The following is a 25964-nucleotide window of genomic DNA, read 5'->3' on the forward strand; positions in this document are numbered from 1 at the left end:
TGATGTTATTCGATTAGGCATACGCGGGCAAAAGTTAGTCTTTAATAATTATAAGATATTTTAGTTACTAATATTGAAACCTTCAAGAAATTGAAAGTTGACGACGGTAATCCATCAGGGCGTAAAATAAAACTGTAAAAAAAATATTTATTTCGTGGAACCCCTAAGAAAGGATTTTGATAAATTCCACCCTTAAGGGGATAAATTAACGCGAGCGAAGCCGCGGGCAAAAGTTAGTCTTTAATAATTATAAGATATTTTAGTTACTAATATTGAAACCTTCAAGAAATTGAAAGTTGACGACGGTAATCGTTTACCATCAGGTGCGTGGAATCACGGTCTTGAAACTACGTACGTAGAAATAATAAAACTGTAAAAAAATATTTATTTCAATTGTGAAATTAAATTAAGATAATCGCATGAAATCAGTAGGTCTACCACGAAAGTTACTGCCGATTATCGCGTAACGAAACGAAAGACGACCGAAATACTAGTTTAAAGGAACCATGAAGTTTCTTCGGAATAAGATATTTCGGACGGGTACCATAGACTATGATCGTGAACGAATGAAAGATGAGAGGTCTTTTATTATACACTCTTAAATTAGGAAAAAAATAAAGTGGTATACTCCGGATAAAATAAAATGTACAGTCGTTTATATTTAAATGTATTGAAATTATAAACTTCTAAAATTAGTAGTATTTTATGTCATAAGAAAACGTCAAACCTCTATTTATATTTGAAAATAACGTTACTGCGTATTACAAATATTTTTGTTTTTATTTTTTTATATATAAACTTAAGAATTATCATCACAAGTGTTTTTAAATAATTTTTTATTGCTAAATTTGTTCGTTAAACATCAATGAAAATGAACATGTAATAACTTTGATTTTATTTATTAGTTTCTATTTATGACAAGCGCTAACAAATGTATTTATGCATTTAGATGAGTAATCCCACTGTGGAACAAGTGCATACACTCCTAACATTCCTAGCAGAGCACCAGGAGTTAGCTCGTGGCCACTGTAGAAATGCAGAAGGGCGAACAAGATCCACCCAATTATGGGTTCGTCTCACAGACGAACTCAATGCATTGGGTGGATGCACTAAAACTGTAAAGCAGTGGCAGAAGGTAAGCACTTTTCTTGATATTTTAGTACGTGATATGCATTTAAAATGTTAAATAATTTTGTTATTAAATAAAATTTTCCAATACTGATACTTTATAAATTTTATAAATTTTAGGTATGGGCTGACAAAAAATATCTAACTAAAAAAGCTGCTACTGCTGCTCGAAGGTCTGCCACAGCCACTGGGGTAGGGCCATCATCTGCTGATCCTTTAAACCCAATACAGTGCAGAATATTGGGTATTATGGGAGAGGGCTTTGGAGAACCTCAGTCGGATGCACATGTTCCTGCATTTCCAGAGGTATGTTGTAAAACCATTACTAAAATAGTGCTAACTGTTATCTCTAGACATATATAACATAATGGATGTCATCAAAATACATGGTGACTTCCATAGTATTCCTCATGCATTACCATTCCTTTTATTTCTGTATATAAGGTACCTAAATAGCCTTTTCCCACCTTTCAAACTGAAATACAGCTATGCAAGAACAGCTGCTTCATAGCAGAAATATGAGTTGAGACAGAGTTGGTACCTTTTTATATATACACAGTTTTTCAATGTTAACTAAGAAGTAAAGATAAGACAGTACTAATAAATAACACTTACTTATACCTTATTATTGATTAAAAAATTTATATCATAATAAATTATTGTTATATGAAAATATTTCTGTAAATATTAAGATTATTAGTAATGGGGGCTTATAGTCCTAATCACTAGTATATTCCTAGACATCAAGTCTGGTATTAGTACCAATCATGCATACCGAAAACAATAATGATAATAATTATTTTAAAAAAAAACTTTTTAGAACTTCAACGGCTACTACACGTCCAGAGCGACGACGCCGTCGAGCAGACGCCATTGGACCTCGCAGTGTACGCAGGCGTTTGTTCGAAATGGAGGAGCGGCGAATCGCAGCGGAGGATCGACGGGTGGTAGAGTCAGGGCTGATTCGCCAATCACTCCAGGAATTAAATGTATTAATAAGGGATGGATTGGAGGGTCTACTAATAGAATTAAGACGACTGAATAGATGAAATTTTGTTTTTTTTTTAATTTGACATGATTAATGTTGATTTGTGTTAGTTTGTCGATTTGTTAAATAATGAGTATAAAAAAAGTTACTTAGCTTTAGATATATCATTGTTGATTTGTTGAATTACGTTAGTTTGTTGATTTGTTAAATAATGAGTATAAAAAAGTTAGTTAGCTTTAGATATATCATTGTTGATTTGTTGAATTCTGTTAGTTTGTTGATTTGTTAAATAATGAGTATAAAAAAGTTACTTTATATATATCATTGTTATATATATTAGTTTGTTGATTTGTTAAATTGTATAAAAAAGTTACTTAGCTTTATATATTATATTATAGTTTCATTGTTGATTTGTTAAATTGAATTATGTTATATTTGTTGATTTGTTAAATGTTAGTTTGTTGAGTATAAAAATGTTAAACTTAGCTTTATATAAGTATTAACAAAGACACAAAGTACTAAACTACAGTTTTTTACTGGTCATTAATTTAATGCGCCTTGAACTACACTACTTAGTTTGCATATACTTATACAACATTTTTCTGAATGAATGTTTAATCATTTATAATTAGTGTTATTTTAAATATACAATTTTGATTTTACTTTTATCTATATATATATGTGATTATAAAATAAAAAAATTTTATTGTAAAAAGTTTTTAATTTTGTAAATAAGTAATGCCTTAACTTCTAATAGAATAGAATAGAAAATCATTTATTCAAATAAACTTATTATATTGCTGTCATCTATGAATTCATCTATCCTATAATAGGCTTTTTTACATAACATTTGTTTAATATCAATTTTAACAGCATTTAGGTAAAATTAGTATATTTTTATTGCATAAGTTTCTACTTGTACAGTCTTTAAGTTTCTTGAAACTATCTAAGTTTTTCCTTGTATACATAATATTTCATAAATGTACTGTGAGGCAACGGTGAGGATATTTGATTCTTTAAAGCCTTGATATAATGACTATCTCGAACCCATACCATAAATAGAACGTATGGCTCTCTTCTAATCTTTATATACCTGAAAGAAAAGAAAACATACTTAACTGTGAGACTTGGAATTTGATAAATGCACTTGATAGCTTATAGACTATTCAATATAATATCAGCTAATAATATTTAACATAAAAAATACTGAAATACAATCTATAATCATCTTTTATGACATCCTAATAATGAAAAGGAATGACAAAACATTGTATTCTTGTTTGTTCACCAATTTTATATGTAGTACAACTACAAAGTTAACAATTACGATTTATTTACCCAGCAAATAAGTTGTTTCTCCTTGAAGACTCTCCAAATGATCTTTGATCTCGTTATGCTCCCAAATGAATGCATCATGAGTGGCACCACCATAAGAGGCGTCAATATTCATAATTTTTAAATTACTGTCAGCAATCTAAAAAATAGGACAAACATTATAAAGATATTTGCAGATAGTGACAAATATGAATAACTTGAGAATTATTTATACACTATGCAAATTTTACATAAAATACTGTACTTACAACTTGAACATTTAAAGAGTGGTAATGTTTTCTATTGAAAAATCTCTCTTCATTGACTGTTGGCCGAATTATAGCTACATGGGTGCTGTCGATACATCCTATAACACCAGGGATACCATACTGTGTAGCAAAACTGAAAAAGAAATATAAACTACTGATTATTTAAACATCAATTAACTTATGCTGATTCCTGAAATTAACAACAATATCATTTATAAATTTACAGCTACAAATAGTTGACTGAACTAAATTAATAGTATATGTATTATAAATCGACAAAGAGCATAAAATTCTATAAAGTTAAATCTTAATCATATTTAATATACATAAACTTACTTTCTCTTCAATATGTTCCTGTCTTCCCTGGACTGAGGAAATCTTATATATTTCCTTAGTATATAGGGTGTATTTAGGGCATCTGTTACATCCCTGATGCAGTTTGAGACAGACTGCTGAGCCATAGTGGTGTCTAAATTTTGTCCGACTGCACCCTGGTAGCTACCACTGGCATAAAAATTTAATGCAGTGAGAATCTGAAAAAAAAATAGATATGGGAATACTAAATAATAGGTAAATACTAAATTTTTTCATCTACAAAATGTACATAAGTTCTTACTTTGGTTATTGGATCGATTGCTCGACTACTTTTAGGCAGGGGTAATAATCGTACCACATACTGACAAAGATTCTCGAAGACTTCCCGACTGAGTCTGTATTTAGATACAAACTCGTCGGGAATGGATCTTTGGAGGTACTTAGTACGCATTTTTCTTTTAAACCTGCGTCTTTCAATTTCTTCTTCATTGAGGGCTTCTAAAATTCCAGCCAATCTTGGCATAATGAAACTAAATCAAAATAAAGTAATGCTAAGTTGTAGGTTATATTGAACACAATAAAATTTAAAAACACTAATTAGTTTAACTTTTATCACATTATTCACTGTAACACATTAACTGAATTATTAATTAATCACTTTTTTATATATTACAGCACTTATATACGTAAAATCCATACTTACGAAAGTAAAAAGTTAACTATTTATGTTTCGTCTACTTCGCACTTTAAATCACGATAAACGTGCTGTCAAAACGTCATAACAACGTACGAACGGATACTTCATGGTACGATTTGGGACGATCGAAACGATATTCTCCGTTTTCGGGCACGATTTCGGAATGAACGTTTTTCATGGTACGAATCACACGAAATATCGATCCGAAATTTCGGAATTGCACTTCGTGGTAGACCTACAGGTCATAGCCCATCATGATAAATTCACGAGAAATTTAATATGATGATTTCCAGGCGAAACCACGTGGAGGTCAACCTGACGTGGTACATTCCTAGCAATAAGGTTATTAGTCCACATTACTACCAATGCCCTTCCCCCCAATATAAGCGATGGTTACCGCTTACCATCAGTCGGGCCGCCAGTTTATTTGTTGTCCCAATTACGTAAAAAGAGACAAAATAAGTAGCGTAATCGACTCTGAATATATATTTATCTAAGGCGCTCTTATCCTTTCCTACAAAACACAATCCTGTTGAAACACATGTTGAAAATATATTTGTTCGATTCGGAGTCGAGTTTAAGATTTTATGGGTTTGAACACTATCTAAAACATTTTTTTGAAATCACTTAAACACAAACATTTTTTTGTCATAATAATTTACAGAAAATGTACGTTGAGTTTCTTGCTAGTTATTTTCAATTGAAGTAGGTAGTTAGCGAATGGACGATAGGGATATAAATAATATTGACGTGCATAGGTGGCAAAAACTGTATTATATAAATAAATGGTTTTGTCTCTTTATATTTGCTATATAAATTTATTTTTAATTTTTATATATTAAATTTAAATTTATTATTTTTTTCCGCAGGCGCGAAACAAACCAGCAGATGGTGGTGGGCACGTCAATCAGAAAAATGCCGCCGGACAAAAAGCCACAACACCCAGTCAGAAAGGTAAACAATTTACAATTCTATAACTATAAATATTTGAAGCAATTTGCACTGTGAATTACATTGTATTTATATTCCACAGCTCATAATATATAACAAAAATAATTGCGTGCATTAAATTAGTAGTGTGAACCTAATTATAGATTTCAATAATAGTATTTTAAAGCACACTTAAGTAGGTTCTGTTTATTTATTTTTTAATATGAACAGAATATACTATCTATTATGGCCTGTTTTCACTGGAAAATTTATTACATGCTATTTTATATTACACTAGTTACTCGCCCCGGCTTTGCCCAGGTGTATGTATTATACATATAAACCTTCCTCTTGAATCACTCTATCTATGTTAACCACTACAGAAAATAATAGATTTTTTATGTATTATATAACAAGATATGTTTGCAAGTTCTGAACCAATTTTCAACCGACTTCAAAAACCATTTTCAATTCGACTGTGTTATTATTTTAGGTTTATTACCTCATAAGTATTTTCTAAGTGAACCGACAATGATAAAGGATTTTTATAAATTTAAAAAATGATGCGTATAAATTTCATATAAATCTGTTCAAGAAGTAGTTTAGTAAGTTTCAAAAGTAGTTTTCGAGTTATACTTAATGTGATTAAAGTAAATTTTTTATGTATGTATTTTGTACATTGTGACTTAATATATTATTAGTGTAATACAAATTTAGTAAACTATAATAATGTCATTATTTTCTAGAATATAATCTTACATTATTTGCTTTTCTTCTAAACTTGTTACAATCTCTAGTACAGAAATTTATAGCATTATAAGATTTATGTACCAAAAACATTTCACTTGCTCTAGTATGGCTTAATGCCAAACGTGGCTACACTGTACATTTCAAGAAGCACCTTATCTTATCAGGCTCTCCATTTGGTTTAGTTAGAGCTATTGAAATAAGGGTGCTCCCACCGTTGACGTAGTTATCACAAAAACTATTAATAATATCTCAGGACAATTCACACAGCGCCATCTAGTTCCAAGTTAAGCAGAGCTTATATTATGAGTAATGGATAACTGATATAAACACATAGACACATGTGTTTCTGTAAATACATACATGATATAATATAGAAATCCCAGACCGATACAAACGATTATACACGTGAATTTAAATCCTTGTAATGTACGAGTATCAAACTCGCGACTATCGGGAATAAGACGGTGTGTTAAACCACTAGACCATCAAGGTCAATATTGTGTTATAAATGCGATTTTTTCTCATATTTGCGGTATATCGTTTTGATTCATGCATTCGCGTATGAATTGTATGGGCTGTAGATCAGTTAAATGATGAGTCAGATGAATAGAATAGAATAGAAAATCATTTATTCAAATAAACTTAGTTTAAGCACTTTTGAATAGTCATAACAATTTGTTTTTTATCTACCACTCGTTCGGAAAGCTATCTCATCACAAGAAGAACGAGCAAAAAACTTGTGTGTTGCTCTTTTAAATAATCCTTGAAAGTTTACATTTACAAGTCGAAACGTGTGAAACGTGTGTCGAAACGTGATGAATAAAACAGTGCTTGTAACCAGTAAATACTTGTCCTGTAAGATGGACTCTGTTATCCGCTTTTAGCTTTTCATTTGGCCCGTTATGTGTGTAGACGGTAAATACTTATAATATGCAGAGTTTGCAATAATATCTTTCAATCTAGAATATGGTCTGTCTGAGTTGCAAAGTTCAAACTATCCACTCGTTTTTGTGTGTTTTTGTTTTTTTTTTTTAATTTATAGTCAAAAACTTTTACAGTGATAATGTTAATAGAACTAGCAACTTGTACAAACTTCACGCATGAGCATATATTGTAGAAATGTGATATTTAATTAGTGTAAAACTAGAATACAGTCTAACCTAGACTGTCGCTGATAAAGTATATTTTTGTACGTGAAAGAATTTTTAAAAAAATATTAGGGTTCTGCACTCCATCTGGATGGAAACTATATATAAGTGTGCAAAATTTCATACTCTCACGTCCACGTAATATTCGAAAAAAGTTCTTGCTTGACGTATTAATATAACGATTATATCCAAAGGCTTTGTAACATAGGTTACAAATGTGTCAAAACCGTACTCGAGTCTTTTAGGTACGTGTTTGTTTCAACGTTACTGTACTTGACATGAAACTAAATTAAAAAATGTATCGATAAACCGTATTTGAAGCTAGTATTTTGAATATTTCAGTTAATATATTTTTTTATATACACTGAGAATCCGTCTTTTGATACTTGCACTGTGATGCTATTTTTGCATAATATGCACGTACACTATTGTACTTGTATATCCAAAATGATATGTAAATTTTGGTTGTATATTTATTTCCAATCTATAGATAGATAGATAATTTTCTTTATGGTAGATCTTATAAAATAGGGTACAAATGTCAGCATCATAATTAGGAGGCATGCAAATTAATTTTTTTCTTAATGATTTACCATTATAATATCTCAAAAAAATTCACACAGCGCCATCTAATCTCAAACTCAGCAGAGCTTGTGTTATGGGTACTAGGCAACTGATACATAGTTTTCTTTTGTAAATACATACATATTATACATACAAAACACCCAGACCGATATAAACAATCATACTCATAATTGCAAATGGAAGGAATCGAACCGCGACCATGAGAAGTAAGGCGGTATGCTCCACCGTTGCTACCGAGGCCGTCAAATGTATAAAATAATAATGAATTATTATTACAATTATTTACCTTGCCTTTGATGTTCATAGTACGACTCATGTAGTTATATAGGAGACAGTTACCATTTCAATGGTAAGGACCGTCCTACCGTATATGAAGTGGTACTTTGTTTGCAATAACAGTGACATAAAGCGTTGCAAGGAATTTCATTTGGATTACTTTCGGAATCTTAAAAAACCATCAGTTCTCGACTTGAACTTCAAAGATAAATGGCACGAGTGATAAGATTCACCCACTTCCCGTAGAAAATGTTACAGTTACTTCAAAAGGCGGTTTATTTGGCTGTTTGCCATTTCACTATGAGATTTGTGATAGAATTATATTATTATTATATATATACTAGCGATACGCCCTTGCTTCGCATAAGTGAAAAGTATATATATCGCAAATTCAATACAATGACTATTATCATTGTTAATTGATGAATTTAATTATATTCGGCCTATATTTATATTGATCATATCACTGTTATTTAATATTTAACATAATGAAGTATTAAAGTTAAGGATTATTATAAATATTGTAAATAGCGCCATCTAGTACTAATAGACGGAACTAAGTTGTTTATCATACGATAACTGTTATACCCGCTTCACTCCCTACTACACGGACTTCGATCTATAAATACGGAGGTCGGTAGTTGAATAATCCGCTTTCGTTGGGTGAGCCACGTCATTCAGTCGACGAGCGCAGGGCGTGCCGGTTGTGTTTTGGATATTAAAGTGAATGGTATTAGAAATGGGTTTATCCCGGTCTTAGATGGGCCTGGGGGGAAGCTGCAAGTAGTGAAGGTGAGTGTTAATGCATTCTAAAAGGGCCTTTTAAACCTACACCCGTGTCACAAGTTGGATAGGGCGCTACTTGGGGTTTCCCTTGCGGTAGCCGGCTTCAAAGCCTAAGTCTAAAAATATTTATCAGCTGTGCCTATATATTATTCTTATGAATAAGCTATATTACTATAAAGTTTCATCAAAATCCGTTCAGTAGTTTTTGCGTAAATGAGTAACAAACATTCATCCATACTCACAAACTTTCGCGTTTATAATATTAATAAGATTATACTACGATGGTGGGAAAGAAGCATACGGCCCATTTGATGGTAAACGGTTGTATATATGTATATCGTATAATTTAACGTATGTATTGTAATACATATACCTACGTGCCTGTAAAATCCATTGCATAGTTTCGAAGATATAAACATTGAAACTGACAGACAGTCGGGAACTGCTCCTACTTTGTTCTATAAAGGATTACTGGTATCTAGAGCAAAAGATCGGTTAAGTTTAATACTAGATGGCGCTGTCTGAATTAACCTAGGTTATTTTAATTCGTATGTCTGTGCTAAACCTTAATATGTATGAATGTATTTTCTAAAACAATATCATTATATTATTAACCAGGTTCTTCAACAAAAGGGGGTCCAAAAACTCCCGTCAAGCCTTCAGCACAAAAGGGTGCAGCAAAGACTGCGCCGCCGAAGCAGGCGGCAGCTGCGGCCGCGGTGAAGACACCACAAGGGAAGAAGAAAAAGGGACACAAACATCAGCAGTACGAGCTGATTGTTACCATAAATTTGGTAAGTACAATATTATGTTTTTTTTTTTAAACGGTTGCTTAAACATTTTAAACATGCGCATGCATAAGGAACCGTTTAGAAGCAGGTATCGAAACATCCCTAGGAAGCTAGGGATGTTCGGATACCTGCGGATTCCCATGATGCGAATTTAACAAAAATTTAGTAGTTTATAATAATAATAATAACTACTACTACTAATATAATAAAAATAACTATAGCTACGTAAATTGGTGTCAATAAATATATTATTGTATTATATTATTATACCTACCAGGGATCGATGCCTTCTCATTGGAGTAATACTGAAATCACTTTTCGATACTAAGTAAATAGTATCATTGTTACGGATATGTGTGCATTTTTTTTATACTACTATGTTGGCAAACAGGCATACGGCCCATCAGATGGTAAATCATTACCGTAGCCTATGGACGCCTGAAACACTTTTATTAATTTATTCTGAGTCTAAACAAGACTCACAATAAATTAATAAAAGCAACTTATGCAATAGATATTTAATGAGTCGTCTTGATATAACAATAATGACAAAAAAATATAAACATACATAAACATTACAAAACAGAGTCAATGTGAACCACAATAAATTTTTTTGAAAAATATAGTTTCCAGCGCTGATATTCAGTTACGTTAGTTTTAATTTTTTTATGATTACTTCAAAATAATATTATCTATTCTGAATAATAGATAGAACCCAGAACCCAGTCCGGTTGCAGTTCAGAAGAACTGGCAGGAAATTTAAATAGATATCATTCTCTTTACTTCCTTCTTTACATTTTAATCAAACGTAATGGAAATATCTTTACAAGGCGACTGAAGCACGCTCGTTTTATAAAATCGAATACAGTAACAAAGTACGTCGTAAAACAAAACCGGCTTAGAGAAAACTCTACGGCAAACCCGATTTCCATCTCTTTCTACTCTATATATCATTATATATCTATCTCGTTTTGACACTTCAATCCTTAGCGCTATTTGGAAAAGAGTAATCTGTTCATTGATTGGATTATGGAACAACTACTTGGATGAAAAGTCGCCTGAGTCTACTGCACAGATATGATCATATAGTATCTGTGTGCTCTACTGATTTACGGAACACACATATATATATATAAAATTCTCGTATCACAATGTTAGTTACCATACTCCTCCGAAACTTGACCGATATTTATGAAATTTTATATGCATATTCAGTAGGTCTGAGAGTCGGCTAATGTCTATTTTTCATACCACTAAGTAAAAAGGGTTGTCCACAAAGGTTAGACCATTCTTTTTCTTTTATATTTTTATAATGTGGCATTAAAAATGTTTTTTTAATGCAACAGCCCTAAATTTTTACCCTTATTGTTTGGTGATCCCCTATTTATAATAGCGATTTTCATTTAAATAGCAAAGCAGCGTTTACGCGGTCAGCTATTAGTAAGATTATATACATATAACTAAAATGAATTAGAATTCCTAGAATTTTTTTTTAATTTTTATTTTTATATACAATTTTCCACAGACATATTCGTCTGTGCCTTTTTTAATTTACTTTAATATTATTATATTTCTTTAATTTCCACTTTTGTACAACTCCAGCCGAGATGTTACAATTTGCCTAACAGTGGCACCGAGGCAGACCTTATCCGTCTGGCCCAGAACCACCGCTGGCCGGCCGGGTGAGTTGACAACATGCAGTGTCACCTATCTTTATTAGGAGCCAGTTACATTTACCAATATGCATATACAATTATAGAAATCTTACATTACTACTAATTTCACAGTTTTCATTACATTGTGTTGTATTGTTACATTATGAATTCTTACATTGCATATACAATTATATGAAATCTTATTAGCATAATACCAAAGCCACAGTCATCGATAGGTATTAATTACACTATCAAGTTCGTCTTACGATAATATCATAAACGCAAAAGATTGTGAGTATGAATGGATGCACGTTTGTTACTCACACACAAAAACTACTGAACGAATTTTGCCTATATTTTACAGTAATATAACTTATACATCAAAATTAGGCTATAACTTAAAAATATATAATTTAAATTGGGCCAAATATTATGATAAATGTCAAGTAAGTGTGATGCAGACGAAATCGCGCGGGTAAGCTAAATGAAATATAAATGTTGAAAAATCTTAAAATAAAGTTTAGTAACGAATAGTTTTATACGAAATGGTTAAATACAGAAATGGTTGACATTAAGCCACACGCAAAACCATAATTAACATAATTAATTATAGCCGCATTACTTATAAATGTGTCATAACATTAGTTATTTAAATAACCACTGGAATTACCTTCCATAATTGGTGCTGATATTGTAATAAGCGAATAGAACCTCTAATAGACCTCCGTGGTTTAGTGATTTAGCACACCGCCTTACTTCCGATGGTCGCAGGTTCTTTTTCTCGCACATACAAATATTTATACTTATTATGATTTGTAGTATGGTTGTTTATATCGTGTGGTTTCTCGGTATATGGATTTATTTACAAAAATCATGTATACTAATTACCTATGTATTTATATAAATTATCTATGCATTCCTATAAGTAATTATGCATTTAGACCATAACTCATTACATGTAATTAAATAAATTGTATGATGGAAAATCAATTGTTGGTGATCCTAAATAAAATAAAAAAATAGTGAGCATTTAGCCTCACACAATACATTGTGGATTCACCTTAAATGGTAATTAAATACGATATTGAAACCTTCAAGAAAAAGATTGACAAACAATTGTTGTTGACATAAAAAAAATTGTCTAGTACCTATAACACAGACTACGTGAATTGTCCTGAAATATAAATTTGTTTATTTTATGGGTACGTGAAAGATCTCGCGATATCGACATCCAGCGAGATCAGGATCGTGCAAAATCGGGATGCTGTGAGTTCGGGATTGCTTTTCCTAGTTAATACAAATTATTATAAAGCTTTCAATCTAGTTGAAAGTTTTTATGGTATTCACACAACAATTTTAACTTATCTTCTCTGAGTTAAGTAAACCACTTGACCAGGACGGTGTCTTCTCTTGTAATTACGTAAATCATTAATTCTTTTTGCAAACTCATTATCACATTTATCGACTGGACGCTTTCGTTACATTTTGCTAATGAGTCAGGCTTAATTACGTTGCTCATTAGCAAAAAATATAACAGTAGCTTGTACCCAGGGAGTGGCAATCGATTCTGATTTATAAGTATTGTACACTGTTTCTCTACTTACTAATATTATAAAAGCGAAAATTTGTGAGTATGATTGGATGGACGTTTGTTACTCTTTCAGGCTGGCATTTCTTGAATGTATGGTGATGAAACTTTATAGAAATTTAGTTTATACATTAAAATAATATATAGGCTAGTAATCGGAGATGGCTAGTTTCTTAAACCTTACTTCCTTACTTATATTATAAATGCGAAAGTGACTGTCTGTCTGTCTGAGGTTGAAATGGGAGAAGAAAGATTGTATGGAAGTTTCCTTGTTTTTAAAGCTAGAACTTCAATCTTTTTTTGGGCTATTGATTAAATTTAAATAAAGAAAAATGGATTGCAAGGAGAGTTTGAAAGATGTATGGAAGTATTGTAATTTCAAATTTTTAGGCTGTAGATTGAGTTGTACGGAATTATGTATGGAAATTTGTTGGAAATATGTATATTTTTAAGCTATAACGATGCAACTTTTTTATTTGGCTTTTATTGGGTTAGATTACTAAATGTTTTTCATTATTTGATCAAGGTCACTATTCTACGTGAACGCAGTCCCGGGTACAGCTAGCGAATGAATATTATTACAATTGATGAGTATAAAGTAACCGACATTTTGTCTCTGACCCGCCGAAATCTCATATTACAGTCTTAAATATATATTTTGGGCCACAGATTCATACAACCACGCATGAACAAAAGCTTTTTATTTATCTATATATCTATATCTAACATTGAGATTCTCCAACATCTTAAAGAGAAATACATCACTATTCGAATTTACCCACAGTACAAGAGGAGCTTGCTAGCACATGCTCAAAATATAAGGTTCTATCTATCTTAAAGACCATTCTTAGGTTCTTGGCTTATAACCAACTCGGAAATACATCACTATTCGAATTTACCCACAGTATGAGAGGAGCTTGCTAGCACATGCTCAAAATACAAGGCTCGGCTGAGTGTCCAACCCAATGAACTAGTTCAGAGGTTACTAACTGACAATCTCCCAAAACGCCTGAAAAGAACATATCTACTGGATTTAGACAAGCAAAACTCCAGTTCTTAATTCCTGAACGGAATGAAGAGACTGCGGACTCTCATTGCCATTTGCTAACCAATCCGATTATAGTAGACATACTGATCGCGGATAAACCAGGAACAAAAAAAAATCTATCTATATATTAAAGGGATAATAATGACATAGTGATACTGTATTGATTCGTTGGAAACAAGGAAAGGCAGTGATAAACGTCCGTGTAATTACGCCTCCAACGAGATTTATAAGCTCATTGTCGGCACAATATACGCGGCACAATACGACCAGAGACTAATGATCTTTTTACGTGAATTATGTTACTCTATGATTATGATTGCGAAATATTTGATCTATGGTTTATTATACTGATACACCAGTCTTTTTCTGGTCACTAAATATTAACTCGTGAGTTTGTTTTATTATGATAATAATAATTATTTTATGACTGTCAAATAGCATTAGGAATAATTGCCTATATATATATATATATATATATATATATATATATATATATATATATATATATATATATATATATATACGTAATTTAGCAAATAATAATAAAATTGTAGAATTTTATCTAAAGAAATCTGTCTGTTTGTTTATACAGTAAGTTTGTTAAGATGATATTTTCACAAAAATATTATGTTAAATATTGGCCAACGTATAATAATAAATATGTCCAAGAAAGTTGGTAAATTGGGAAATAATTAAATTACATTTTTATTAATAGGCAATTCAGATAATTATTATATTAAGAAAACAATAGATGGCACCATATCAATATTATAATTGTTGTTATCGTATTATTTGATTGATCAAAAAATCATGGTGTCTCCAAATAACATCCGAAGAAAGTCGCTAGTACAGAATAAACAAATAATTATAATGAACACAAGTCTCACATCATATATTTGAAACAGTTTCACAAATTCATCTTCAATTGCCAGCTCTAATAACAAAGATTTACGGTTTTTCTCGTTAAAATTAAAACGCATGATTCAAAACTTAACGCCCACCAACCATGCTGTTTAACACTGCCATTGAATGCTAGAAATAGTTTTATGAGTAATACAAGACGAGAAAATTCAGTTCTAACCGAGTTTTAGTGCTGTCATTGGAAACTCCTCTGGAATGTTCATATCTTTATATCCTTGGACTATTTTACTAAGATAGACTTTGTACAAGTCGTCTTTTTTTCGGACTACTCTAATGCTGTTGGCCACAGCTGGCCTTTACTGGACGAGTGTAGATGGCACTCCAAACCCGCGAAAGAACTTATAGAGCGGCTGAAGACCAATTTATGCCTGACACGAACACGACTTTAGTCTGAGGATACCGCTAAGGATTGCTGGAATGCCAACACATAAGTATACGTATCACGAATGTTACATGATAACGTGATGTACTTTTATTTTTTTATTGAGGGGCTTTGGGCTGCTGTCAGATGCTTAGACCTGTAGCACTGCGAGCTCCATAGATCTACTGTGCTCGTCCTTTTTTAGAATTGGTTGCCTAGGCCCGGGACAATAGAATTGTAGGATATTCTTGGGAGCGATAGTTTCACTCCTCAGGATAGAGTACTTTCCAAAGAAGATATTTCGTTTCTGTATAAATTGGCTACAATCACATAGGATGTTTTCTAGAGTTTTCTTAAATTTTCGATGGTTACTTAATGCGTATGTAATATACTATTAATAACAGCAGAGCCTGACCCTTTATCAAAATAGTCTCTTGAACGCTTCACCATGGTAAAGCCAGTCCCTTTATTTATTTACAATTGTCCTATTGTAAATAAATAAAGGGAGTGGCCATTCAGTCTTTTTTTTTTTTGTTTGCTAAAATCTTTAAGCTTTACTCAAAATTTTATCTGTATCTAACGTCGACAGTACGTACCGATACATGCGTATCTAGTATATTTTTTAGTCTTTGTAAACTTAGTAATCCCACAAATTAATTATGAACGTTGGCTTGAGTTTCATCCATCCCATCATATTTCACGAGTCCACGATTGACAGACCAATTTTCCGGTCGGACGCTTTTTTTGTTAATTTTATTTATGCGTCGCCGTAACGTGGGGAGGTGACCGCGACATTCTATGTAATTTGTCTATTTTATTTCATGCCTCGCTAATTAACTAAAATTAAAAACTTATCAATAATCTGTATATTCAAAATTTTTTTTTACATACTACATAGGTGGCATGAAAATATACGGCCCTTCTGATGGTAAACGGTTACAGTAGCCTATGGTCGCCTGAAACACCAGGGGTGTCATGTGGGCGTGGCCGATTTTTAATAAATCTTAATATATCATTCTTGTTCTACCAAAAACGAGAACATCTGTTTAATTTAATAAACTTGTTTTATTGCGTAAACTCTAAGAAAGAAAGAAAAATTGTGCCGTGTTCAGGTCATAAATATAACGGGTTAGGAGACCCATCTACACTCGCCTCCTATCATTCGGTGAAGCTGTAAAGGCCAGGTGCGGTCAACAGCATTAGAATAGTTCGAAGAAAAAAAATCACATCAGATCCCTTACATGGCAGAGAGAATGGAGTACCATAATAAAAAAATACTCATAAATACGTTGGATGTTTGTTGTTTAGATGGATACTTATTTACTACCATAATAGTATAAAAAAAAAGATTGTTCACACGTTAAAATACGCTGGTGTAAGATAATATTAATATCCATTAAAAAAAAAAGAGTCGAACACTAACGGCCTCTGCACTTACATACTTACAACTCTACATTCGAAAACGTTTTCGTTTCACACAAGCATGCCGAAGAGTATCTTGATTTCTTGGAACCTTTACAAAATTCGAATATAGAACAGCCAGTATTCTATCTTTGAAAATGTTTAAATATTAATTTGTAATTTGCGCGCGAAACAACAGATGTCGCGATTTCTATATCTGCAAAGAGTGACAAAATGGCACTCAATTCTAAATAAATAAGTAAATGCCTATTTAATATATATTTAAATAACTTTAATGCACGTTATACATAAGTAAAAAATACATATGACGGACTTAACACCAAAAGGCATTAAACGACTGAACAGATGTTAATAAAATTTGACGTGAAGATAGATTGTATTGTATCTTGAGTGAATGTCTGTCTAACTAATTATTATTATTAACTCTCACCTCAAAAATAAAAAAAAAAGTTCGCGCAGATAAAGTCACGGGTAACACCTATATAGTTTGAAATCGAAAATAGTACAATATCTAACATCATTAATACTTTTCTACATATAACATTAAAATATGACATCAATATTTTTTCTATAGTACTTATTATACCACACTTGACTCACTACTTTTCGCGAAGAAGGTGAGGAAAAAAGGAACAAATACAATTTAAAACAAAATGCAAAAAAGGTATATGAAAGTAAAAAACTAATAATATGTACAAAAAATATACTATAGTAATGAATATCCCATAAATATGATAATAAAAATCACGCGTAGCTATACCAATTAGTTAAAATATCATTGAAACTTTATGACTGCAATGCACAGAAATGTTGAATAAAATAAACGGAACGCTCTTCAATGATTTTGATGAGTCCATAATTTTCCCGCCAAAACTATCGCGTTCCAAATGATATGTACACGCGTGCCAAGATGGAGTAAAATATTACTTCATCCACAATGGCCCTCGGATAATTAACTGTAAAACAATTAATAATGCATTTCTTTAGTTTTAAGCCAAAGACTACTTATCCATTACACTCTTAATTAAAACAAATAAAATATTATTAAGTTTATATAATTTATTAAATCAGTTATAGTTAAACATATATTGATTATTAATATTTTAATTAATACACTTAAAACTAAATACAGAAAGTATTTTCAAATGAATATGAAATTAAATTATTTGATTTAAAATATTTGACAGATATTGGTTATTTTGTTTATAAAAATTATTATTATAATTACGCAATTAATATAATAGCAGTATCTCTGCTATTATATTAATTGCGTAATTAGTAGAGTACTATTTAAAAAAATAAATAAAGTACAATTAAACATTTTAACCTAGATTATTATTAACGAAATTAACTATATTTCTATAAACATCTAAAATTATTAATAGAGAACCTCAGTTGATCAAAATAATATTGACAACACTGTAGAACAGTCCGATAGTAGTTATAACGAACAAAAATATATTTTAAATATAGAAATCTACATATCCAAGCTGACAATGTCGAGACGCGACGTGTTTATCACACAACTGGATTGTTCCAATACCGTTCGATTTTTAAATTTGTGACTGGTTCTGTAACGCGGGAAATAGTATGATTTATTTCCTGACCAGCCAGCCAGTCAGCAGCTAGTTTTTTTTTTGTTGACGATACAAGAAAGAAAGAAAGGGATCTAATGATAAAGTTTTGTGCCGGTATAGAAAAGTTTTTGCCGATAAAAGTTCTGAGTGTTAACAAATTGTTTTTGTTATAAACAGACTTGCTAGGTATGTGTTTTCTGTGAGTTTATAAGAAAAATACGGGTAAAATGCCCAAAACTGTAGCTACGGACGATATTTATAATAAAGAATATAGAAGATTACGGAGACTTACTAGTGATTTATCTATACGCCATGTTTCTGTATGTTTACTCTCTATTGTTTACCTATTTAAAATGATTTATGACCACAATTTAACATTTTATTCCTTATTTTCAGTCAGAATATGGCCTTACGGAAGAACAAGTCGCGGGTAAGTTTTTTTAGAATATAAACAGTAAAATACTAGACTATAAAATATTTACAAATCAAAATACGTATATGTTTTGTAATCTACAAACCTAATAAAGTATTTTCTCACTTACTTTTATATTAAGAATATAGATCAAAGAATTAGGACGGAAGTATTTAAATAGCCAAACTTTAAGTTTATTTATTAGAGGTTTGACACTTTTATGGAGTGTGAAAGGAAATAATGAATTCACATGGCTGTATGGGCTGTGTCCATTTTCCTTTCCCTGTGACGGGAAAACCCGAATAAAAAAAAAGTGAAATAACTAGCTATTTTTGACATCTATATTTATATATTTAAATAAAAATAATCGAAGTGGAAAAAGGACTGGCTAAAAATAAAACAAGAGTAATAAATATAACCTAAAAACATATATATTTTACAGAATTCAAAGAAGCCTTTATGCTGTTCGACAAAGATGAAGATGGGACCATCACCATGGCAGAACTCGGGGTTGTAATGCGCTCGCTAGGCCAAAGACCTTCAGGTAATTTATATAAACTTTGTAAATATCTTATGATTGCCATAACGATGAAAATTTTAATTCTAAATAATGTTTAAATAATTTTTAATTACATTCACATGAAGTTATATAATATAGTGACAGCGTCGGTGGCCTTTTGATGGTCGCGGGTTCAATTCCACGACACAAACATTTTGTATCTGTCTGGGTATTTTCTATGTATATCTTTATTTATATTAGTCATCTGGTACCCATAAACTCTGCTTAGGTTGGGGCTAAATGGCGCTGTGTAAAGTGTACAGGGTTATTATTATCTACACATATAAATAAAATTGGAGTGTCTGTTTGTAATATTAAAATAACCGTTTTTTTACTACATGCTTATGAATATAAATACGGTACATACACCAAAATAACATTTTTGACAATTTTTGTCTGTTTGTATGTCTGTCTGTTTGTTCCGGTTAATCTCTGAAATAGCTAGACAGCTTTTTTTGGCAGGTAGCTGATGTAATAGGGAGTAACTTAGGTTACTTTTATTTTAGAAAAAATAAATGAAATTCCACGCGGACGAAGTCACGGGCACAGCTAGTTATAAATAAAATAATATCGTGTTTAATAATACGAAGCGAGAAAAAGGCATAAACCTATCATTACTGTAAATAATGTCAAATATATTTTCAACGCACCATTAAATAGATGCCACATATGAACAAACTGTCATAATATACACAGAAATAGAAAGAGTGTATGTTGTGTTTGTTCGAATGCGGCGATGATATATTAAACTAGTTGTACCCACCATATCGCCCGTGTGGAATTGAAATTTATTTTACTAAAATAAAAGAATTTTCCTAAAATAAAGGTAGCCTAAGTTACTCTTTATTACATCAGCTACCTGCCAAAAAAGTCCCGTCAAAATCGGTCCAGCCATTTCAGAAATTAGCCGGAACACACAGATAGACAGACAGACAGACAAAAATTGTAGAAAGTATTATTTTGGTGTATGTACCGTATTTATATTCATATGCATGTAGTTAAAAAACGGTTATTTCAATATTACAAACAGACACTCCAATTATATTTATATGTATGTACTAGATGTTCCCGCGACTTCGTCCGCGTGGAATTTAACTTTATTTTTCTAAAATAAAAGTAGCCTAAGTTATTTCCTATTACATCAGCAACCTGCCAAAAAAAAAGTCCCGTCAAAATCGGTCCAGCCATTTCAGAGATTAGCCGGAACAAACAGACGGACAATAATTGTAAAAAGTATTATTTTGATGTATGTACCGTATTTATATTCATATGCATGTAGTAAAAAAACGGTTATTTTAATATTACAAACACATACTCCAATTATATTTATATGTATATACTAGATGTTCCCGCGACTTCATCCGCGTGGAATTTAACTTTATTTTTCTAAAATAAAAGTAGCCTAAGTTATTTCCTATTACATCAGCAACCTGCCAAAAAAAAAAGTCCCCTCAAAATCGGTCGTAGTAAAAAAACGGTTATTTCAATATTACAAACAGATATTCTAATTTTATTTATATGTATAGATACGCAATCTGAATTATTGCTGAAAAGCAGAACCTGGTAAATACCTTTATTTGCCATAAAATTATCCGTGTTAAGACCAGGTTAATAATTTAAATAACAGAACCTGCATGCGTCGAAGAATGCACGCGGCCGCCGTGTCCCAATTTCAATATTATAGTTGGACAGTTTTAATTGAAATATTGTTAATTTCATATTAAATTTGTAAAACGCTGAATATGCTCTTGTGAGCGCTGACTATGCTCTTGTGACAACGGTTTTTTTAAATACGAGTTTGGACATCATCATCATCATCGCAGCCCGGAAGACGTCCACTGATGGACATAGGCCTCCCCCAAAGATCTCCACGACGATCGGTCCTGCGCTGGAGTTCGGACATACATTCGTTTAAATATCGAACGGCGTCACACTTTTTTTTAGTCATAGTTTTATAGAGTATATAATATGTGGTGTTCTATATTATCTATGGTATCTTTACATAGTATAAAATGAAGTCACTTCCACTGTCTGTTCGCTTAGATCTTTTAAACTACGCAAGAGATTTTAATGCAAATTTAAATTTGGGACCACTAGCATATGCTATTGCAAAAGCAAAGTTTAATCAGTGTTCGTAATATGAACAGACCAGTTCCACAAGCAGCACCCGTTCACGAGTATGATGGGTGCTGCTTGTGGGGACGTGCAGTTTCTAGCAATAGACAATAGTGACTCTAGAAGATTTATATGTATAAAACATGTACACCTGTGTGAAGTTATTATAAAATAAAATGTAAGATAAAAATAATTTAGATTTGTCAATCTATTTGTTGTATGCGACTACCGTAATTGAATATAGTATATTTACATCATTTGTGGTAAGGATATAATCTTACAAATGAAACCACAGTATGCAGTTTGTTTATCGTAGTATCTTGTAGCAAAAACAATAGTAACAATAATAATCTATACTCGGAATATCTGTCTTTTTATGTAACTGGATGAAATTGAGTAAATAAACTTATAATGGCCCACCTGATAGGAAGTAATTGCATATATAGGACCAACGTCAGTGATAGCCTCGGTGGTCTAGTGGTTTAACACACCACTTTACTTCCGATGGCCGCGGGTTCGATTCCTCGCAATTCGGTGCAAACATTTGTATTCATAAATACGATTGTTTGTATTGGCCTGGGTGATTTCTATGTATATTATGTATGTATTTATAAAAAAAAGTATCTAAGTATTCATTACTATTCATATCAATTGTCTAGTACCCATAATTCAAGCTTAGCTTACCTTAGGACTAGATGGCGTTGTGTAAATTGTCCAGGGTTATTTATTATTTATTTATAATGTGACTTGAGCGGGATCACTACGCAATTCTTAAAAAACCAGGAATTATTTTACGTGTATATATTTCCCAAGAGTCTCGTAAGATAGTCAAAACTGGCGTATAAAAAAGGGTATCAAAATAATATAAACATTTATAAAAAAAAATGGTGGATAAGCTACACATCGCACTACATAGTCATAAAAAGTAATATGATTTTTTGTATTCATCTGGGTGTTGTCTATGTATTAAAAAAAAATGATGTATCAGTTGTTTAGTACCCAGAACACAAGCTTTACTTAGCTTTGGACTATATGGTGTTGTGTAAACTGTTCTAGGTGATTATACTTACCATTTGGAATAGACTATAGAGGAATATTGCTATGTTTATGTTATTGTAATAACAAAATAAAAAAATTAACTATGGATTATGTGAAGAAATATCATGCATCCAGAACCTGTAACTGTACAGCCATATTTCAGCCTGGAACCGAAACAGCTTCCAAAGCATACTGCTTAGAGGCTGAAATAAGTGAAATTGAGGTACTAGCACGGCGATTACAAATTCTACCCCACTCTCTATAAATATAGCGAGAATTTCTTCTACTATTAGGAGTATCATGATAACGAGATGAGTTAATTTAACGAAATCCATCTCTCCTAAGAATATGCTTCAATTCTTGTCCCTGATGGGTCTAGGTAGCGAACTTTGAAAAAGGGCGAGCACAATAGATCTATGTAGGTAGCAAGCAGTGCAACAGGTCTAAAGCACCTGATAAAAACCTAAAAAATCAATAAAAAAAAATTGTTGACAAGGAAAGAAGAAAATCCAGTGCTACAAGTTTTATTTCGAAATTTCCTTCTGTGAAAATCGGATTTCCATTTCGGTTTTATGTGTACTGTATTTTTTGTTTTACTGTACCGTTTTTACCGAGTCATTGTACAATATCGTTCGCAGATATCAGTCTGACCTTTTTTTTAATCGTGTGGCAAAATCTTTAAAAAACAACCTCACGCCGGAAATATGACTAGGGTTTATGTGGAATTCTTACCCACTAAAAAAAACTACGCGGCATACTTAAGCCATTTCAACGCCATTGCTGAGTCACGGAAGATTTCTAATGCGACTTCGTGACTCCAGTGGGTCAGTCATCAGCCTGTATGGCAAACAGGCTGATGAGATACACCAGTTGCATTAAAATACAGGACATTTATATGTAAAAAAAAAAACATTCAAATGTTAGCACTGCGAACAATCACCCGTCTAATTCAAACAGGGATCGAAATTATAGGGAGCTGAGGTTACCACCACTAGCGGTGTCCTCAGACTAAAGTCGTATCCGTTAGGCAGGAGTTGACCTTCAGCCGCTCTATAAATCCTTCCACGAGTTTAGAGTACCATCTGCACTCACGCTATATGGTTCAGTGAAGCTGTAAAGGCCAGCCGCGGCCAACAGCATTAGAATATCTGCGTTCCGAATGAACTTATGTTCCGATTATTCAAAAGTATTTATATTAAGTTTATTTATATTCTACAATAATAATAATATTAATAATCTCAAGACAATTCACACAGCGCCATCTAGACCCAAATTAAGCCAGCTAAAACTTGTGTTACGTGTACTAGATAACTGATACAAGTACATAGATAGTTTTTGTTTTCGTAAATACATACATAATATACATAGAAAACACCCAGACCGATACAAACAATCATACTCATGAATACAAATGCTTGTGCCGTGCGAGGACTCGAACCCGCGACCATCGGACGTAAAGCGGTGTGCTGGGCCGCTAGACCACCGAGGTCGTCAAAAATAATTCGAATAGAGATTGAAATGTTTACAATCTGTGTACTACAATATCTGTTTTTATCATTCTCATTAGCTTTACAGAAATATGAAACGGTGGGTCTTGCCAAAAATTTAACTGGACGATAAAAACAAATAATATAAATAGACACATGTAGCCCTGCTTTGTTTACCGGAAAACAAGTAGTCTTTAACAAACAACAATACCTACATTTATTTTTAGGTCTATAAATTTTATTTTACTTATTAATAAAATGGCGTCCATTCTGTTCACGTCCTTGTCCCTATGGTTGCCCTTCCTAAATTCGACTCTCGCAGGATACAGACTTTTGTACCTATATCTTTTTATATTTGATCCAGACGTTTTCTATCTTATACATAAAATTCTTGTGTCACAATGTTAGTTACCATTCTCCTCCAAAACGGATTGACCCATTTCATATTCTATAGGTCTGCGAATCGGCTACTGCTACTTTTCCTTTTATTTCCTTAAGTGATAAATGTTTTTTTTTTTGACATTTTTTTCCTCCTTTGCCCCTTCTATCCCAACCCTTATTTTTTTTATAGCGATTTTAATTTATATGGCAAAGCAACATTTGCTGGGTCAGCTAGTATGATATAAATAAATGTCACTTGAATCATCTGCGAGTGCGCGCCAAATTTAAATAATGAATGTCAATGACCTTTGTCTTGCATTTAAAAAAAGATCTATTTTTAAATATTTCTGTTAGTTGTTTAGTACCAATAGTAATATATACACTTTGCGTAGTTTGGTATATAATGGTTCGCGACTGTGATCACTCAATTTAGTTCCTAGCTCTTTTGCGAACTAGTTCGTTCGTTCTTTTAGTTCGTCCGCTCCCAACTCGAGCCAGAGAAAGGCAATAGGTTAATCAACCTATACGCCTTCAAGTATTTTTGTCCTGCAAATATTTTTTATTATTTATAGGATTAGTTATATTTTTAGGATAGTGTGGGTTCTTGGATGGATCAATATTTTTGTTTGTTTATTACTTGTACACATAGTAAAAACATTCAATATGAGAAATACGGTCTATGGATAATACGATCTAAAAAAATGATTTGTACAATGGGGGACTTGTCCCAAATTCTTTTTTTCTTTCTTTCAGTCAACCTATGAATGACCGAAAGGAATTATGGACGTGGAAATATATGCTTGGACAAAAATATAATAATACATGTATGTATTTATTAAAGTCATGAATTATTAACTGTTAACCATAGTGCTGAGGTTTATGTGACTGTTCGATCATCAGTGTGTATACTGTATGCTGGAAAGTCAAACATATTACAGACCTATTTAGGGTCTATATTACAATGCTAAATAGTAGAATTACTGTTATGTCCATTTCTTCCCTCCCATCAAACGGATCAAAAATACAAAGGACAGCTGCAGCCAACAGCATTAGAATGGTTAAAAAAACCTTTAATTGTCAAATATTTTGCACAATTTGAACACAAAGTGGCAAAATATTGTTATAGTTCAATTGATTATATCTATACATATAAATAAAATTGGAGTGTCTGTATGTAATATTGAAATAGGCGTTTTTTACTACATGCATATGAATATAAATACAGTATATACACCAACATTTTTTATAATTTTTGTCTGTCTGTCTGTTTGTTTGTCCCGGCTAATCTCTGAAATGGTTTGACCGATATTGACGGGACTTTTTTTGTCAGGTAGCTGATGTAATAAGGAGTAACTTAGGCTTTTATTATAATAAAAAAAAATATTATAAAAATAAAGTTAAATTCCACGCGGACGTCACGGGA

The 25964-nt window shown here is 32.0% G+C and overlaps 3 protein-coding genes across 5 annotated transcripts in view; 2 read left to right on the plus strand and 1 right to left on the minus strand.

The window, feature by feature from the left end:
- Window positions 1–25964, plus strand: part of LOC131846866 (calmodulin-A-like) — a 102011-nt gene that overhangs the window by 68954 nt on the left and 7093 nt on the right. Inside the window, exons 3-7 of one of the 3 annotated variants that reach the window (XM_059196286.1) lie at window positions 5581–5665; window positions 6248–6250; window positions 9805–9980; window positions 18946–18979; window positions 19404–19505. In XM_059196286.1, coding sequence (XP_059052269.1) covers window positions 5581–5665; window positions 6248–6250; window positions 9805–9980; window positions 18946–18979; window positions 19404–19505 — 400 coding nt within the window. Of the gene's footprint in view, window positions 1–5580; window positions 5666–6247; window positions 6251–9804; window positions 9981–18475; window positions 18870–18945; window positions 18980–19403; window positions 19506–25964 lie in introns of those variants that run through there. The other 2 variants (XM_059196285.1, XM_059196287.1) reach the window with 2 other exon arrangements.
- LOC131846869 (uncharacterized) lies at window positions 757–2177 on the plus strand. The gene is made up of 4 exons (XM_059196290.1): window positions 757–879; window positions 950–1135; window positions 1249–1434; window positions 1949–2177. The coding sequence occupies exons 2-4, from the start codon at window positions 950–952 to the stop codon at window positions 2171–2173; spliced, it is 597 nt and encodes a 198-aa protein (XP_059052273.1). The 5' UTR covers window positions 757–879; the 3' UTR covers window positions 2174–2177.
- Window positions 2846–4537, minus strand: LOC131846868 (putative nuclease HARBI1). Its single transcript, XM_059196288.1, has 5 exons — window positions 4316–4537; window positions 4036–4232; window positions 3700–3832; window positions 3455–3590; window positions 2846–3209 (listed from the first exon to the last, which is right to left on the minus strand). Exons 1-5 carry the CDS (start codon window positions 4535–4537, stop codon window positions 3202–3204), a joined length of 696 nt encoding a protein of 231 aa, XP_059052271.1. The 3' UTR covers window positions 2846–3201.

The sequence above is a fragment of the Achroia grisella genome, unplaced genomic scaffold (genome assembly GCF_030625045.1).
Source record: "Achroia grisella isolate CSIRO2021 unplaced genomic scaffold, CSIRO_AGI_Agris_v1 utg512, whole genome shotgun sequence".
NCBI lineage: Eukaryota > Metazoa > Arthropoda > Insecta > Lepidoptera > Pyralidae > Achroia > Achroia grisella.